The 16,471-nt window shown below is 42.0% G+C and overlaps 1 protein-coding gene across 1 annotated transcript in view; it reads right to left on the bottom strand.

Moving 5' to 3' along the window:
• The window catches only part of LOC141927937 (vascular endothelial growth factor receptor kdr-like), a 142,123-nt gene that overhangs the window by 46,086 nt on the left and 79,566 nt on the right, over positions 1–16,471 (bottom strand). Inside the window, exons 10-12 of the mRNA XM_074835385.1 lie at positions 16,092–16,242; positions 13,067–13,172; positions 3,877–3,985 (exon numbers count right to left, since the gene is read on the bottom strand). Coding sequence (XP_074691486.1) covers positions 3,877–3,985; positions 13,067–13,172; positions 16,092–16,242 — 366 coding nt within the window. The remainder of the gene's footprint in view (positions 1–3,876; positions 3,986–13,066; positions 13,173–16,091; positions 16,243–16,471) is intronic.

The following is a 16,471-nucleotide window of genomic DNA, read 5'->3' on the forward strand; positions in this document are numbered from 1 at the left end:
TGTCAGGGTGGGGGGGGATGCCATCAGGCATATGCATGTAGGGAGAGTGAGAGAAAGAAAGGGTGAGCCCTACCATCTGAAACAGCACAGAGCTTTTCATAAATCCTGTAAACATGTCAGGAATAAGCAAATTGAGAGTGGCAAGCAGTTGTAGAAGAGCCCAGTTCATACATTGTTCTAGTATCTGATAGTAGATTTTTATCTCATGTTTGAAATATAATATTTTATTACTGGTAGAAATCTTTAACTTAGTTTTTCTGTGTTTTTGCAATCAGATAAGCCCTTGAAAAAGAGCTTTTGTTATAATTTGTTATTCTTATCATAATTCATTTATATTCCAAGAACATTCAGAGGTTTCATATGGGTGGGATCGCATTTTGTTGTATGTAGTACAATCATACAAAGGCTAGAATTTGATTTACTGTGGACGTACAGTAATATATAGTTGCCCTTTCCAAGGTGCAGAGCAGAGATTAGAAGGTAAATAACACTTGTTCATGGCAGCGAATACCTCCAGGAGACATCAGGTCAGCTTTTCACTGCACTAGGAAGGTTGCAGCCTGCCTTGACCGTCCTTTGGTGCATAACCAGTGGTGGGCAATGACATGAGACAGTTCTGAGCATCTGATGTCCCACCCACATTGCCTCTGTCCATGACAAAATAGTCATCTGACTTAAATGGGAACACAGCTGTCAAAACTGTGGTAGACAAGATAGGCAGGAGACAGATTCTGTTTCTGCAAGAAACAGTAAAAAGGATTTACACCAAATAAAAATACTGGAATAAGAGTTAGGCCAGGGTATGATGGATAACATGGATAACAAATGCTACTGCATTGTTATGGGAGTTTCTGCTGCCATGAACAGATTTAGGAGAGCTTCAGTGGGACATTGACAGTCAGGACATCTGGAGAAAGAGCTCAGAGAGGGCTGTCACTGAATGCTAAGATTTCTCATCACATTGGACCCCTTATATGGTTTGGTTTCAATGTGACCTCCAAACCCTGTTGACCCTTCACTGAAATGAATTCTGCTGGCAAAGAAATGATTTAAAAATAGATACCAGTACTATTTCTAGTGTCTGTGGGAGTTTTTGTGGGGGCTGTGCAGTGGAAGAACAGAATGGCTGTTGACATTATTCCATTGGGATAAATACATTTTTTCTGAAATTAATATGGTGGTGATGAAAACAGCAGACTGAAGTAAGGCATGTCTCCAGAAAGCAGGTGCAGCCCAGACAACACCTGATGAAGTTTCCTGGTAACACTCTGCCATGTTCTGACAAAACATTTCAACCCTAACCTAGTGGAACAGGTTTTTGAGGGAAGAAGAGAGTTTAGCCTCTGTATCATCTTCAGATTTCTTACCAGGGAGAAGTTAATTAAGCTCAATTCAGCCAAAATGTTTGAAAGCAGCTCAGGATCCACCACCTTGTTTGTTGACAGGAGGTAGTGGGAGATCAGGTCTTTAAAATCAACAAATTGCTGAATTGATTGTGGAATCCCACAACTAGCAGCTGTTTTGCAGAGAACAGCGCACTGTGAAGTGCTGTGAATATTTGCTAGATGTCCTAAAGGCCCACATATTGCTTGTGAGCTCTCAGTCTCTAACTCAGCCTTTATCTCAGCTTTTAGTTTCAATCTGCATAAAATTAATCAGTTTAGCAATTGCAAAGTGGCCTGCTTAGAGCCTTATGCTTTTGGACTTCCCCTGTTTGGTACCTCACAAACTGTCCCTGAACGTCCCTCCAACACTGAGACTAGAGGCACCTCCTGGTGACAGTAACCTGGCAGCTGCTTCGCCTCCTCCAAGTGCCCCCAGTAGAAGACAGTGCTTTTTTTTCACCTGTGAAGCAGACCTTCAGCAGCAGCCTGACCACTTGTTGTAGTAATATGCATTACTCAGCAGACGAGTGTCACGTAAAGAAACCCAGCAGCAGGTCACTCTGCTGCTATTTTACCACTGCAACATGACCTACTTTAGGATCAGGATGGCCGCATTTAGAAAGTTTTCGTTTTTTTCTAATCCATAAACACCACTATTTTTAAACAGCACTTATAAAAGTCAGTCATGCTCGTTCAGTATCTGCCTCTTCCCCAGAATGGCACAGACTCACAGTCTTTTCTTCACAGACAAGAATGTAACTGTCTTGCCAAGCCCTATTCACCTCCTGGTCTGTTTTGGTGGAAACATTTCCACCATAACCGCTGTCAGTAATTTTGTCCAGTGATTCATTTCCTTCACAATTGAAATTGCATGATTAAAACATTTGTGTCTCAAAGCATTGCTAGATTGATTGTAAAATTAAAAATCTGAAATATTAGCTCACTGCGGGGGAAAAAACCCAACATAACTTTATTATTAAAATAAAACGTAGTTGTGAAAGGTGCGTGGATTGATTCTAACCCTTTGAGTCTGACCTTCAGCTAGTTGCTTATTTAGTTGCTGCAGTGTTGGTTTTAGTCACCAAGTATTACAAAGTACTGTGAATAGCTTGGGAACATACGGCTTTGAGAAACCCATCCAAACATAATAGCTGGCAGAATTCAGAGCAGAAACAAACCCACATGAAGACTCAACACTTGGAAGTGGTGAAGTGTAAAATCAATAGCTGGTTTTCAGCCTGCCTTGGGCATCTTGAGGACCTCTGATGTCTGAGCTGTATCTCCCAAAAGTGTACCTTGAAGAGCTTTTTCCTAAGTAAATAAAAGGGCTTTGGAAAATATCTTTTGGAGGCTTAAACCCTCTTCTGTCTTGATAAGGCATTGGGGTAGCACAAAGAAGCTGTAAATGGAGGTGGAACCTTTCCCCCCCATACAGCACCAGCTTCATTATCATTGGATGACATTTTTCATATTAGTACTTCTGTGTAAGAAGAATGGTAACAATGTTTAGTGAGCCCTTTCTTGGTTAGCCTGATTTGAAATGTGCTGAATTACTTATGAGCAATAGAGTCAAACAACACAGGATGCAAGAGAAGCAGAGGAGTGCAGAACACTGCCACAAGTGAGCTTTGCCCTCAGAACTTGCTTCATGGGGAAGAAACCAAGTAGTAAGAATCAGACATTTACCTTCCAGGACGCTTCTGAACTCTTTGTTCTAAAAATTGTTATTTTGATGCAAATTCTACCAGCCAACATCCACTCATCCAGAAAGCAAGTACAGAAATGCTTCAGTTTGTTCTAGTTAAGCACTTGAACAAGGCTGTCCCTGGACTCTTCTCTTTTTTCAAACTCCCATCTTTCCTAAAAGCATTATGTAGGTCTTGATCTCACTACTAAAGAATTTCTGTGTTGAAAGGTTAAGCAGATATTTGTTTGGATTTGTGTTCTTTGGAGAAATAGCATGTCCACCTCCTCCCCCGTTAAAGGGCACTGGAAAGGCTAATTGCTCGGGCAGGGATCCAATGTCACAACAACTCCCAGTGATATCAGCCCTGGATTAGGTCTGAATACTGGCCTTGCTCACCTTTGCTATGTCTGCTGACTTAATTGGAGACCAACCATTCTCCTGAGTCAGGGAGAAGCTTCAGACCTTTGGAAGACTACAAAGGACTCAGCTTTTGCTAGAGGTTTCATGAGGACAGCACTCAAATGTCATGAGTGTTACTTTAAGACAGAGGCAGCTAGATTCAGGGCCTGCATCTGCAGCTTGAAGAGGGCAAAAGGGACAGCAGGTCCGGTGCTGGACATGTCAGACTCAGCTGTGCACTGATGCAGGACCCAACTTTGCATGTGGTGAAGAGCCTGGGACTGTGTGATTGGGAGTGCAGGGATTCTCAGAAGTTCTAACAAGCGCTCACCAGCCATATAAAACTTTAAGGTAAATCAGATCATGAGCATCTAGTTTTTGTGTAGTGTCTCTTGTGTTGTTTACCTGAGACGTAGAACTCAATGCTCCTCTCTTCTTTGCTGATCTTGTTTGAAGCCACACAGTAATAGATTCCTGATGCACTGCTGTTTTCCACAGTTAGCGTGCTCACAATCTGCCAAACAAAGAAGTAAAGGCTTTCAGTGTAGTGTAGGCTTAGCAGAGAGGCTTGAGAGTAGTGGGTAAGTATATATTTTATGGTAGAAAAACAGTTGACAAAGGAGCTTCTAGTAAGGAGTGAAGCTCACAAACAGACAAGTGCTTTTGTTAGGGTTTTGGTCTCTTCTCTCCTCATTCCTAAACCTTCCCCTTCCTTTCTTCGTGTCTCCCCCATGAAAAACAGGGTTTCCCTCTGACACACTGCTAAGGTCTTTGTGTGACATCAGCAAAAAGCTAAAGTGAAGGACCTGGAAGATTCATCTAAAACACTGGAAATGAAGCCCCACATCCACCTATTTTCTTTTCTGCTTTTCAGTTATGGTTTCTGTGGGTAACAGGACACCCACATTTGCATGGGAAGCAGGTCATTCATATGGATGTGGTGTAAAGAACATTGCAGGATTTTGCTTTGCTTTGCCTTGCTATAACCCCAGAGAAGGGAGGGAGCGATGTGGCCCCTTTAGGCCCCAGCTCACTCTTACAAATTGTGCTTGGAATCCATAATCCTTCCTCAGAGCCTTACCAGAACTTGTGCAGTGAGTAAGGAAGCTTTGGAGAAGCTGCCTGTTCTAAGAGACTTGGCAAATGCAGAAAGAAAGGGAGGATCATGAAGGAGAAGGAAGAAACAGTTGTCCTGAGCTTCACCACATAGAAAAAGGAAGTGGTTCAGTTACTCATGGGGCTGAACTCAAACACATGCTTAAGAACTTGTGTCCCTAAATCCTAAGCCCCTGCTTCTGTATAGGGCCTTCTTAATGAGGAGCCAGCCATATGGCACTCCCCTGTCCCAGTCAGGATGCAACATCACAGGCTCATGGAGGGCCTTCCACAGGTCATGGCTTTAATTATTTCTAGTGCTTCCTTTGGGTTGCTAGCAAACAGCAGGGTCTAACCCACCAAGACAGAGATGTTCTTGCAAGATTACTTTGCTTCCCCTGCAGCCATTCACCTGAGGAACTCTGAGCCCTCACATTTGGAACAAATATCACTTTCTTTGCCGTCCTCTCTAAGGACTTTGAGAATGAAAACTTGTAACACCCTCTGGCCCTTTGTCCTTATCTCCAGAGAGCACTTTGAAGTGCACAAAAGCATCTCTGGACTTTCTTTTTAATATCCTAAACTAAACTCACACAAGACATTCCTTTACTCCTCATAAAGCTGCACCATGAATGTGTCTGTAGCTGTGCGGGATGTATTGTCAGAGAGTTATTTAAGATTTTCTGAGCTTTGGCACTTTAAATCCTGTAGGGAAATGAGTTTCAAAGGTTTTGATCCCATGTGCATTTTACATTCTGATGGGGAACATTTTCAGCAGGATAAAGGATAAGTGGAAAAGTTTCTACTTTTCATGGGCACCAAACACAGAAATTAACCAAGAGTAAGAACAAACCAAATTTAGGGGTGAAAACAGGAGACCAGTAAAACCCAGCTCCCTCTGGTGTCCACCAAAGAAAGAGCTGTGCAGTTCTGATTTATTTATGATGTGAAAATAGCTCTAACTTGGATTTAAAATCACCCAGAGAAGCAGTCTGCTCCTCCTCCTTTTTCTATTACTGTAGAAGTGGGCCTAATTCCACAGGTTATTAACAAGCACATGTTCAGAGCACTACCCCTGACTTTAAGCAGTAGACACTGCCTTTTGAATTACTGCTGAATCAGGACTAAAATCTTTCTTCTCATGATCTTAGAATTTTATATTTGGGAATAGAAAAAGCCAATACAAATATATGTGCTGAGAACAGAAGGGGATAAATTTGGACAGCTATTTAACAGCTATTAGTCTTGCTAAGTGACAGCTGTAGAAGGGAAGTTGAGGATAACACTGTGCAGCCAGTTAAAATCATAAAGGGGAATGTAATGATCCCTTCTGGAATATGTCCAAAGTGTTAGGGGTGACACTGTAGCTCTTCTAAAAACTGATGCAATGCCTCAAGCTGCATTTGGTGGCCCAGAGGTAAACACACACATATGCTCATGGACACACAGATAATAATGCCTCTAACTTCATAACTCAAGAAAAGTCTGACATGGTAGTGGGGGAAAAAAAAAAGAGCAAATAGCTATACTGAGACCTCATCTTAGCTAATCTCAATTCTGTCTAGATGTGAGGGTGAAAAAGTTGTTAAAATGATGGTGGGATATAATCTGAGGACAAATTCTTGGGAAAAATTTACTGAGGAAAAGAGAGAAAGTAATTTTCTTGTTTGTATGCTCAAAATCACTGTTATGCACTTGGATAACCAGTTTGCTACACACCTGAGCACAAGAGCTAATGCGTTTTACTGTCTTGTCTTAGAACTAGCACCTCCCAGGGTCCTCCAAATTGTGACTTCTAAAGCAACAGCATCCAGCAGAGAAATATATGTGATTTCAAAACTGGAAATGAAGGCTTTTGAGTAATTTTCATGCAATAAAATGAATCCCTTGAAATAATTATGCGTCAGCCTTTCACTCTAGCTGTGTGCTCCCAGGTAAATCCCTGAGACTGGGAGTCCAATTATCTTTCCAGCATCTTAAATAAAGTTCTCAGTTGCCAAACTAACCTAATTCTGGTTTAGTCCTCAACTGAGTGATGCTTTGTAACACTAACATGTTGTACCAAAGGGCATCCAAATCCTCCTTCACTCTATAAGACCACATAGTTTTGTCTTTTACCGAAAAAAACCTGAAAGAAAAATTTAGGTAAGCCAGCAGTGGTATCCACTTTTTGATGTATCTGTAGGCCAAAGATATCCCCTTGAAATCAATCAAGGAACTCCCATTGAAAAGTAAGCCGTATTAACCCAAGTGTTAAACCCCATAGTATTCACAATGCTGATGTGTTGGCAGTTGTTCATCACCTGTCACTGTAGGCAACCCAAGTTGAACAAACTTGAAAATTTGAAAATTTGAAATTTGTCTGTACTAGGTCATAGTGGCAGGTAGGGGTAAAGATTTTGTTCTTCTAAATGCCATTCCTATACTTTCAATGCAGCCATTTCAAGGAAAGTCTGTAAAAAGAAGTTGAATGAGAAAATGGTTTGAACTCAAGTAACCAAACATAGGAATCTTTACCCTTTATTAACAGTGAGAACTGTTAGCAGACTTCTCTCTCTGTCAGTGGAGTGGCACAGTCCCCACATTTGGGGACCTTTGGTATAGAGTGGAAAAATTTCTGAGGGGATAATCTACTTTGTGTGCTTAATCCATGCACCTGACAAAGTATTTTCCATTCCTGGAATCAGAGCCAGGATAGAAAAGTTTGAGATGTTGGCATTTGCTGCATCTAGACTCATGAAATCACAGAAAGACCTGAGGTGCATGGGACCACTGGTGGTCTCCTGTCCAACCTCTTACTCAAAGCAGGGCTCACATCAAAGCTGTTTCTCATGCCTTCTACTCAGAAAACTCTGCTCCCAGACAGAGCACAGCACTTTCTGCGAAGCTGAATGATGCTGATATGAAATCTGCAATTGCCTTGAAACATTGTCTCTCTTCAGTGAAATTACTATTCATGAACTCTTTACAGCCTGGAAATCTGCATCTTTTAGTTTATCCTCCACTCCATATCCTAGTCAAGAGCAGTTCAGACTAAATGACACGTTAACCCTTGCCAAGGTAGTCCAGCCACAAGTGGTAAGCACAAACTATGTGGCTGTTCAGTCCCTAGCTTCTGTGCAGACTATGTTGGAACCAATGGTAATTAATAACAAATTATTGGCATGTAATGTCTAGACATCTTCCTAGTGGGAACTGGACTGAGATCCTGTGAGTTCACTGCATACCAAACACCAAACATCCTTTGGACCGGTTTTGATTGCCTGTGTTAAATTTGGAAGTAAAGGGCTCCATTTCCTATTACTTAACCTAAAGGCCACCCAGTACTGTGAGGCCAAAGAAGGGATTATTAGCTAATAAATAATTACTATAAAAGAATAAACTAAGTTCAAAACTCAATAAGAAAAGAAATAAAATGACTGATCTCTGAAGAACAGCTATGACAAGTAAATAGACATTGCTGCTGGGAAAATTCATAATGGAATAGCTCAATAAAGTCCATATGTCTTGCACTGTAATGTTCCTGAACTGATAAAAACAAGCTATTTTAGAAGCAGCCAAATAACATTCCACAGCCATATACCATGAGTGTTTTGAGACATCTTGTAGTAAGGACAGAGCAGCAAGACCTTTTTTTAAGCTGGAGCCAGCATGAATTAATATATCTTGTTATTCCTTGCTTTCTCTTTTCTTTGTCTAATCCCTCCTTCCAATGGCTTTAGTTAACAATTCTTCTCTCTTTCACTTCGTTAGCTATATGTGGGCGAGGATGAGGAGTAGAAAAAGTGGGTGGAAAACTTCTCAGCTGTCTAACTCTAGCGGAGCCAAGGTGGAGGTGGCTAGAGGGAGATGAAATTATAGGAACTTCACCAGAGACCCCACAAAAAAATTATTCATCTAGCTCCCAATCCATCTACTTGAATGGCACAGAATGACACTTATTTTTATAGCCTGACAATTCTGATCCATGATCTTAGTTCATTCATTCAAAACATGTTAAAGGATGGACTGAGGACAAGTGACAAGAGAAGTCTGTAAGTTGACTGAGAGCTTCTAGGGTTTTCTCTCATCTCTGGCAGTGGGCACTTCTCTCCCTGTAAAATGAGAACAATCATTGCCTTCCTCACAGAGTATGGCAGAGCTGATGGTAGTACCGTGTGATCAGGAAAGGTGCTGGACAGGGCAGGGAACTGGGGAAAACCAGAGGTTTGAGGTGCCTCTGGAGGAACCAGTATACGTTTCTAGTATCTATGGGCTAATCACTCTCTGGCCCTTGGGCAGGTGGGCAGGTGCTTGCTAGTCATAAGCAATTACCACCCTCATGCTTTTTCCTTGCACTCAGTGATTGCAGCTAATGAATTGAAGAGGGCAGGGAAGGCAGAGGGCCATTTCTTATGTCCCTGCTGCTAGCCAGGATCTCTCTCAAAAACCTGTCAAGGACACTGTAGTATTCCATGTGCTTAGGTAGTGCCTGAAACACCTGGGCTAGTCTCCCAGAGAGGGGATATTTTGTTCAGAAACCCAGCTGCCTGACTGTTCATCTTCCCCTGCCAGAGACTGCAGTAACAAAGCTCACTGAAATGGGCACCCACACAGGGTGACAGATGTAAACAGCCCGAGTTGCTCACATACTTTTCATCAGATGCATCCCAGTACTCTAATGTAGTCTTTTTGTTCCTCCAAGAGGTTTAAACCTGGCATTTTGGTGTCAATTTTCTTGAGTGGTTATGAATTTCACTAGTAAAAGAGATGTATGAAACATCTACATGGCCAGGCCACACTCTCACATACACATGAAAGGGAGAAAAGAGATGAAAAGAACCCCCGGTGAGGACTGAATTATGTATGGAACTTGCTGTCCTTTTCTGCTATGTCCTGTTCTCCCAAGCTCAGACCAGTATGTTCAGTTTACTAACAGGAAAGAAAATAAAATAGCAACCTAGCTCCTTGCAACTTGAAGAGGAAATTCAGGCAATTCATGCAATCATGGGTGTTTCACCTGGTGTTAAAAAGCAATCTTGAGATCTACACAGTAGTTTAAATCAGAAAGTGAAAAGTTCAATATTGACTCAAAACCACTGGGAGAATTAAACTAGCACGATGCAATTGCCTCAACCACTGTTTCACCAAAACTTCAGTGAAGTACATCGTAATGTTAATGATAACTACGTGCTTTTTTTAGGAATGAGACTCAGCCTTTAGAAGACAGAAGGGGGTGAAATTCACTTCTCTACCTGTGGAAAAATAATGGAATAATCATTATGATGAAGATGACGAGACCTCAATTTTACATGCCACTTTTGTCAAATAGATGTCTAAAGTTCTTGATGTGATCAAAGATCAAAGATTAAAGATCACATCAAGAATCAGTGGTCTGCTGGAAAAATGCTTGCTTGCTGCCCTGCGAGGTAGCTTTTGAGCAAGATTCTGGACCTGGTAATTTCTGGGAGTTTGTTCTCATATTCTTAGCAGCTCTAAAAAGTTAATGCATTTTTTTCATATGTCACTGAACCAGCATGTATTGTTACAGTTCTTCCAGGGTAAACTCTAGGGATGCTGAGAAATCTTAGAGACTAGGTAAATTCCACCTTCTGCTCTGAGACTCCAGCTATCATTGGACAGGCTCAAATCACACAGGAAAAATAACCAATCTCAGCTAATCCCAGCTTCATAACACAGTCAATAAAAGCTATGCTCAGTCAGACTCCAACATCTTTATTATTTCATCTGGCTAGTCAATGCAGATGAATTACTTGCTAGGACATGGTGGGAATGGATTGGGCTGTTTCCTGTCTATTCCATTTCTGGTGGGAATAACGACTGATAAAAACCAAGGAAAAGTCTGAAGGCTGTGAGTTTTCATCAGTGTCTTTTTTTGAATTATATTCTATTATCTAAAGACTCCACTTAACACAGATAGCCTTGGACTTCAGAAAGGAGGAAGGAGAGGAATTGTCTGCTGATGTAAGAAGGGAGGCAAAGTGCTGAAACCTGAGATTCATAAAATCTAGTTTTATTAATTTGAATAAATCTTAATCAAGACATAAAAATTATTAGGAAACACCTCAGAATGTGTTTTCAACCAGTGGATCAGCAGTAGATGAAAATAATGAATATACTATAAATTGTAAAATTATGTAACGTGTAAAGAAGTACCGTTATGAAACTTTAATAATGAAATATGTAAAAGCTTAAGTTAAAGGGCTGTGGGCTGAGCTTTTGAACACATCTAAAAAATTAACACTTCAGGATGCTTGGGAGTGCAGGGCAGAGTGAGGAGCAGCCTCCGGGCTGTTTGTGGTACTCAAGGTGTGAGCAGCAGCAAAGCTCTTTGGGAAGAAGAGGAGTCCTTCTGAGGACTGCGTGGGGTCCTTGTACTGAGGTTCCCCTATGGTCCTCACTTCCACTAAGCATCTCCCCAGTTATGCCTCCCTTCTCCTAGCACTCTAGTGTCCACTAAGTTCTACAAGCAGGAAACTCAGGCACATGGTGCTGTCAGGACTGACCTCTGGGTAGGTGCTCTGGTGTCCTCTGTGGGCACAGAGCACTATTTCTCCTCTGATTGCTGGACCTGGAGATTGGTGCACCTTTTCTTTCTGGAAAAACTAGGTGATATGGGAAAGCTGAGGTGTCCCTAATCATGCACCAACATAGACTGAGGATGTGTTTGGTGTGCCCCACTGGATCCAGGAGCTCTGTGGCATTTCTAAACCACTTCATTCAGAGACTGCAGCTAAATCCCATCTTAAGTCCACTAGCAGACTTAAATTTCACCCAGATGCATATTTGCCTCAGCAAAGTCGGTAAAAGAAGAAATGGGAGTGATGTACATATGCATAAAACAAAGAAAAATGTTTCTAATTTTGTGTTGTTGAGGTGTCTCACTATCCCAGCATGTGTGACAATTCAGCAACTAAGAGATGTTTTTTGAGTTACAGCAGTTGTGAAAACCTTCACTTTTATATGGGGACTAACATAACTTTAAGACTGATCATCAGATGTAAACTAAGCTCTTGGACAGCAGATCATCTGTTTAGACAGACTGTATATATGGAGAGAACAAATAACCATGAGAGCTGTAAAACTCTTGTCAGTCCATGCAGCAACCAGAAAGTCTTAGAAAAGGAAGAAACTTTGTAGGTACGTGTCACCAACCTCCATTTCTTACAAGTAATTAGCACTTTGTTGGTAGTTGCTTTTACTAAGACCTAAAATTCTTAGAGAATACATTAAAAACAGAGCTTAAGGTGCACTGTATCATCTAAATAAATCCAATTTATAAATATCTTCCAGGAAGGGGAAAACTCAGGAATTAAACGCGAACACTGATTTTCTCCTTCCCAACCTCCATGTTTTCAGAGCTCTGTTTTAGATTATGTTTAGAGCTGGAAAGTCTCCATGAGAAAGAGCAGATGGCTAAGGCACTGATCCTGCCAGATGCTGATTTAGTCTGGACCCAATCCAGAAGAGCACTTTAACTTTGTGCTTAACTTTAAGCATGGGAGTAGCCCAAGAATTACCATATGCTTAAAGGTGTACCAGCATATGAACTACAGCATTCAGCACCTTGCAGGATTAGGCACTAAACTATCTGGAGCATCCACCTTGAAACCTGTAGCTGCAAAACCACTCCTAAAGCCACAAACCTCTACAAGTCCAACAGAGCTAAAACAACTGTCTGAGCCAGACCACAGCATCTTCTCCAAGGCATAGCCAGAAGTCTGTGAAGCTACAGCAGAACAGCTGCAGCAATTTCTCAAGGATTAACATGGATGTGTGTAAACAGTATCACTCAGTATCACCACAGGTACCCGGGAGGCACTGAACAGATAATTCGTGGCTGGGAACTTTGCAGTTCATGCAGGAAGTGTGCTCCCGGTGCTGTTTGGAAGGGAAAGCAGGCAAGGAACTGTAAAAGGAAGGAGGTCTTCCCACCTTCACTGACTTGGTAACATGGTTGGCAACCCAAATGGGTAAAGAAATGTTGATAACTCCAGCCGAAACAGGCAGGTACTTCAGGCTTTTACATACTCTGAAAATCAGGCCAGCTATGTCTGGCCACCATAGGCCTCTTACATTATACAGCTGTTTAACTCCTGCTACTGGGAGAGTATGCAAGGCTGGGCAGTACAAAGTGCTTTCTAAGTGCTAAGCATTTTAATGAACTCAGAGTCCTTATCAGTTGTGTGTGCTTCACAGGACCCCTCTTGCACTGAACCAGTCTTACACTTTCTCAAGACTGAGGGAGATGGACAGGTTTTTGACCCAGAAGTCTTTGGAGAGTTTTAAACAGTGTACGTGACATCATTGCCAGAATCCCGGCATTTATAAACGGCAGAGATCTGAAAATGATCCCAGGGCTGTGGAATTTAAAGCATGCTAACAACCCGTGGCAGCTTGGGAACTGTGGGGAGAGAGCTCCGTGTGAGTGCAGTGTCCCCTCCGTAAAGTCCACTGCTATTCCATGACATCATTGCTCAGATTTTCATCAGACACATACCTTTCTTTTATCCCCATGCTTCATGGTTATGTTTTCAATGCTTCTGATCTTGTTGCCTGTGAACGTATTCTCCTGAACCACAATTTTTTGCCCAGTGGGGTTGCATCTGGAGGTAGAAAAGCAGATAACCCAGGGAGGCATTATTAAAGAGAGATAATGTCACTCTTAGACAATAATCTTAGGTCTTAAAAACTAAAAGCTATTGCTGTTGGAGATTGTTACCTCTTCATGAAACTACTGTATTCCTTCATTGCAACATTTCAAAATTATTTACAAAGCACCTTGACAGAGGTAGACAAAGATCAGTATATGACCAGCAAGGAAACCCCTCAAACTTTCTAAAGATTGAAAATATAAAATACTGGACAACTAATTAAATCGTGTGAGTTTAATCTGGCTAATATGAGTTATACTCCAACTCAATGCAGTTGTGGCTTTTTAAGTGCTCTTTTAGCAATTGCAGTGCATTTCAAAATGCAAAATGCTAGTCATTCAAAACTGTGGAGAGGTGAATGTTGTTGAGCATGTCTGTCTATCTGCTCAGCTCTCCAACCTGAAGTGCAGGCTGACAGAGTAGAGTGGATAAATACTGGGATAACAATAGCAGAAGTCTCCTTTAATATGGCATATTCTCCAGAAGATAACCATATCTCTGTCAGTTATCGACCTTAATTTTTGAATTATGGGCAAAGAGCAGTGTATGTAGCACATAATGCAGAAAGTTATATCTGCACCATCCAAGGTAAAAGACTTTTCTATCTTCTTTAACTACAGTCCTTGGAATAAATGAGCAGGCCTTCTCATTCTTAGGAGAGCAAAGGCTTCAGCAAGGCTGGAGCTCCAGGCATCCTGGCTGTGGGTGCTGCCAGCTGTGCAACTTGAGGAAGTCTTTCATTTTAAAATTGCCAGTTCAGCTCCAGTCCAGCATGGCTGGGTGTTACAAACTGTGAATCTGTGATGGCAAGTTAGTGAAGTCAGTTCAGTTGCACAGCTTGCTGCAATCACACCTTGCACAAGTCATCGCAGCCCATGACAGGAAAGTGTCGGTATTGCCACCTCTACCTCAGCAGAGGCACTGTGCTTCCCATGGCTGGTCCCAGCAGCCTTGGAGCCCACCATAGTAGATTAGGATTATAGGAGGTAAAATGAATATGGACTTCTATAGGTGATGACCAAGGGCTGATGCTGCAGAAAACTAATCCATAAATCAGCCGTACTTTGCCAAATCTGCACAAGATGCATGGGTAACACCCTGGGTCAAGGGAGGGTTTATAGGTCTCAAAAGAGCCTAATTAGAAGATGTCTTGGTGACTTCCTGCAAGGCACAATTCTGACTTGAGGTTGAAGGGAAAAAACTCAAAGGAAGCAAATCACATCACAGCTATAAGGAACAATGATAGTGTTTTGGGATCCAAAGTGCACTAGTGAGGATGGGGGAGAGAAAGAGAGAGAGAGAGGAAGTGAGACAACAGAAGGAAATGGGGTCTGTGTCATTTCCCACAGGAATCCTCCTACAGCTTCTGCTGGAAAAAGATAAGGCTGCCCCGGAGGCCAAAGGAGGTAGACGCCACTCTGCAATTGTATTTAAATTGATAAGATCAGAGAGTCAGAGAGCTGGAACAAGGGTTATATGAGGTCTTTTGCCACCAGGTCACTAGCTCAAATCTGGCTTAATTCGGCATTCATGACCAATTCTCTCTCCCTAGACAGAAAGGTCTGGAAAAGATTTCAGGTCATCTCTGTGGCTTTCCTACAGAATGCATAACCTGTTTCCTTATGGTGTTTCCATTCTGCTCTTGTTGAACAGCAGCTTGTGTGCCTTCTGCTGACCTGCGATGCCAACAGCCCTACCTAAGCCTACAAATCTCTGCCATTTTATTCCTGCAGGAGCAGTGTAACTACCTAAATGAGGTAATGGGCTACTTCCCTTGCGGAGGGACACAAGGTCACTTTTTAGTCCCAACCTGAGACTAGATCTCCCAACAGCACTGCAGCTGCTGCAGCAGAGGACCTGGGAAAGGAGCTTCTCTTTGTGATTTTTCCCTGTCTCATGGCTTGCCATTCACAGCATTTGGAAAAGCATTGGAATGGTGAGAAAATAAGGAACCATCCAGCAACATTATCTCTTGCTTCCTAGACCTGCCTTCATTTTTTTATGGATGGAAAACCTGACTTCAGCCCTCTCATTGCCAGGCAGGGTTGAAGTGCAGGCAGAAATGTTATACGTGGCTCCTGTATGTCCCCCGGGGCTACCAGGGGAAGTATTCAGACCTCAGCCAAGACCTCTATCTATAGACAAGTCTGCTCATATAACAGCAGGAGCAAAGAAAATGTCCACTTCTATAAGGTGAATCTCAAAAGGCATCTTATGTTTTAACTTGCCTCATTCCTCTCTGGCAGTTTTGACTCAGTGACTTGCTTCTGTGTCTTCACACCTCAGGCTGCCTCCTGCAAAGAAGGGCCCTCAGTAAGGCGTGAAGGCTTGGCTACCTTTTCCCGCTTCTGCAACACAGATGCTGCCACAGGAGCCCAGGCTCCATTTGCACTGGTGAAGGCAGCCCCTAGGAAGTGGCATAAATTCCATATGGCAACTAAATGAAGCCAAGCCTTTAGCAGGTTTGTCTGACAACAGCTCTTACAGGGGAAAAAAGCGTGTTACCTCTACACAGAAAGCACCTATCTGTTTTTTCTTTGTCAGGCATTTAGGCTGCATCCAAGAGGTGTAAGAAAAGACTTTGGTAAGTCAGAGGGACATTGCTGGTCAAGTTAAAGAAAATTCAAGCCTGATCTTTAGTCAGTTTAAACTTACTTGACACAACTCTGATAATACAGAAGGTGCTTATAACTCCAAAAAGTCATATACAACTAGATGTCTGCTGAGTTCATAACCCTTGAGATCTTTAAGTGGGGAATCACTGCTTGTGATTTTTTAAACTAAGATAAATAAGATGTACTGGAAGGAAAAACTAACTTGAAACTGCTGAACTATTTTGCAACATGTTCCTCTGTCGGAATGTCCACTTACAGTGTGTCTACGAGGCTGCAGGGCTGCCACTTCCACTCGATCTTTGGGTCAGGATTCCCGCTAGTGGTGCACTGGATTTTGTGTTTGCTTCTTAATTCCACCCGCACAATCTTATCAAAATCAGTTTCCTTTTCATAGATTTTGGGTCTCTCTAAATAAATAAAAAAAAACCAACAACAAAATAAAAGCAAATGAGCAAATTTACATCCATGATCATGGTCCTGTTTTCATCAAAGGTTTTGAAACTTGCAACTCTGATCACTAAGTGATGATTTAGTAAGGCTACTGCAGTTGTAGGGAAATTACTACCAGTACTGAAAGTATACATTCGCAGAAACATGGGTATTAGTTGTGGTGTTTCAGAAAATACCTTGAAATGC

Source organism: Strix aluco, chromosome 10, assembly GCF_031877795.1.
Source record: "Strix aluco isolate bStrAlu1 chromosome 10, bStrAlu1.hap1, whole genome shotgun sequence".
In the NCBI taxonomy this organism is placed as follows: domain Eukaryota; kingdom Metazoa; phylum Chordata; class Aves; order Strigiformes; family Strigidae; genus Strix; species Strix aluco.